Below are 2,641 nucleotides of genomic sequence, written 5' to 3'. Positions count from 1 at the left end.
CAGCGCCATCCCGGCGGCTGCCATCAAGAAAACTGGCACCCCCGAGCCCCCCACCAAGAACGAGGTGAGCGATGGGCAGGGGGCTGACGGGCCAAAGGACTGGCAACATCCCCGGCTGCGTGGCTTTGGGAGCGCCTGTGCGTCTTTGAGACCACCTGTGCGTCTTTGGGACGCGGCTGTCTTGCTTTGGGACCCGGCCACGTTGCTTGGGAGCACGTGAGCATCTTTGGGACCCAACCACATTGTTTTGGGAGCACATGAGAATCTTTGGGACCTGGCCATGTGGCTTTGGGGTCCGGCCACATTGCTTTGAGAGCACGTGAGCATCTTTGGGATGCAGCCGTGTTGCTTTGGGAGCACATGAGTGTCTTTGGGACCTGGCTGTGTGGCTTTGGGACCCAGCCACGTTGCTTTGGGAGCACATGAGTGTCTTTGGGACCTGGCTGTGCGGCTTTGGGACCCAGCCACGTTGCTTTGGGAGCACATGAGTGTCTTTGGGACCTGGCTGTGCGGCTTTGGGACCCAGCCACGTTGCTTTGGGAGCACATGAGTGTCTTTGGGACCTGGCTGTGCGGCTTTGGGACCCAGCCACGTTGCTTTGGGAGCACATGAGTGTCTTTGGGACCTGGCTGTGCGGCTTTGGGACCCAGCCACGTTGCTTTGGGAGCACATGAGTGTCTTTGGGACCTGGCTGTGCGGCTTTGGGACCCAGCCACGTTGCTTTGGGAGCACATGAGTGTCTTTGGGACCTGACTGTGTGGCTTTGGGACCCAGCCACGTTGCTTTGGGAGCATGTGAGCACCTTTGGGATGTGGCCACCTTGCTTGGGGACCCAACCACCTTACTTTGGTAGAACATGAGCATCCTTGAGACCCAGATGTGTGGCTTTGGGACCCAACCACATTGCTTTGGGAGCACATGAGCATCCCTGAGACCCAGATGTGTGGCTCTGGGACCCAACCACATTGCTTTGGGAGCACGTGAGCACCTCTGGGATGTGGCCATGTGGCTCTGGGACCCAACCACATTGCTTTGGGAGCACATGTGATCTTTGGGACCCAACCACATTGCTTTGGGAGCACATGAGCCCCTTTGGGACCTGGCCACCTTGCTTTGGGACCCGACCACCTTACTTGGGGAGGATGTGAGCATCTTTGGGACCCAGCTGCGTGGCTTTAGGAGCACATGAGCATCTTTGGGATGCAGCCACGTTGCTTTTGGAGCGTGTGAGTGGCTTTGGGACCTGGCCGGGTGGCTTTGGGACCCGGCCACGTTGCTCTGGAAGCATGTGAGCACCTTTGGGACGTGGCTGTGTTGCTCTGGGGCCTGGCCCCATTGCTTTGGGAGCCCAGGAGCATCTTTGGAACATGACCCCTCCTGCCCCATGGGGCATCCCGCTCTCTGTGCCCACCAAATTTCCCAGCTGGGATGGGACATGACCGAGCCTCAACTTGACGTGAGCAGAGATGCTGGTCATCCCCAAACCTCCGTGACGGGACACCCCAAACCCAGTACAGAATTGTCACAGCCCCATTCCCAGCATGGAACTGGGGTTGCCAGTGTCACGTCTCCGTCCCAGCCTGTCTCACCTCCACCATCAGCAAAAGCAACGCGGTGGCTGCTTTCCCGTAACCGCGTGGATGGAGCTGGTGGGCAGGGAGGAGCCCGGCCGTGGCACTGGAAGAGGGGGATCCCCCGCACTGGGGGTGCTGACCCTCCCCTCTGCCCCAGGTCCAGCCCATCCAGCCGGCCCCGGCGCTCTCCCAGCCGGCCGTGGTGATGGCAAACCCCGTCCCAGCGACGAAGGCTTCCTCCGCACCCGTCCCCATCACCTGCTCAGAGACCCCCACCGTCAGCCAGCTGGTCTCAAGTGAGTCACGGTGGGGGATACTGGGGGGATGGCAGGGACTGGGATGCCCTGGGAAGAGAGATAACGGGGTCTGGCATCCCCTGGGATGGGGAGACGATGCTGGGGATACTGGGGGGGGATAAAGGGGAGATGCCAGGGTCTGGCATCCTCTGGGAAGAGGGATACTAGGGACTACACTTCCCAGGGATGGGGAGAGGATGCTGGGGATACTGGGGGGATACCAGGGTCTGGGATCCCCTGAGAAGAGGGATACTGGGGACTGCGTTCCCCTGGGATGGGGAGAGGATGCTGGGGATACTGGGAGGGATACTGGGGAGATACCGGGGTCTGGGATCCCCTGGGAAGAGGGATACTGGGGAGTGCGCTCCTCTGATGCGGAGAGGACACTGGGGATACTGGGGGGGATACTGGAGGGACGCCAGGGTCTGGCATCTCCTGGCATGGGGAGAGGATGCTGGGATTACTGAGGGGGATACTGGGGGGATACCGGGGCCCCTGGGAAGAGGGATACTGGGGAGTGCGCTCCTCTGATGCGGAGAGGACACTGGGGATACTGGGGGGGATACTGGAGGGACGCCAGGGTCTGGCATCTCCTGGCATGGGGAGAGGATGCTGGGATTACTGAGGGGGATACTGGGGGGATACCGGGGCCTGGGATCCCCTGGGATGGGGAGAGGATGCTGCGCACCCGCACTCTGCATCCTTGGGGATGACTGTCGGCACGCAGCCTTCGTTAAGGAACCTAACGAAGGGGATGCTCGTTATGGCGGG

The 2,641-nt window shown here is 61.1% G+C and overlaps 1 protein-coding gene across 1 annotated transcript in view; it reads left to right on the top strand.

Moving 5' to 3' along the window:
- POU6F1 (POU class 6 homeobox 1) overlaps positions 1–2,641 on the top strand; it is a 12,424-nt gene that overhangs the window by 5,015 nt on the left and 4,768 nt on the right. Inside the window, exons 6-7 of the mRNA XM_009882428.1 lie at positions 4–64; positions 1,732–1,870. Of these exons, the coding sequence (XP_009880730.1) occupies positions 4–64; positions 1,732–1,870 (200 nt within the window). The remainder of the gene's footprint in view (positions 1–3; positions 65–1,731; positions 1,871–2,641) is intronic.

The sequence above is a fragment of the Charadrius vociferus genome, unplaced genomic scaffold (genome assembly GCF_000708025.1).
Source record: "Charadrius vociferus isolate BGI_N301 unplaced genomic scaffold, ASM70802v2 scaffold1163, whole genome shotgun sequence".
In the NCBI taxonomy this organism is placed as follows: domain Eukaryota; kingdom Metazoa; phylum Chordata; class Aves; order Charadriiformes; family Charadriidae; genus Charadrius; species Charadrius vociferus.
Note: the sequence above shows the minus strand (reverse complement) of the source record. Positions and strands in the feature narration are given on the sequence as shown.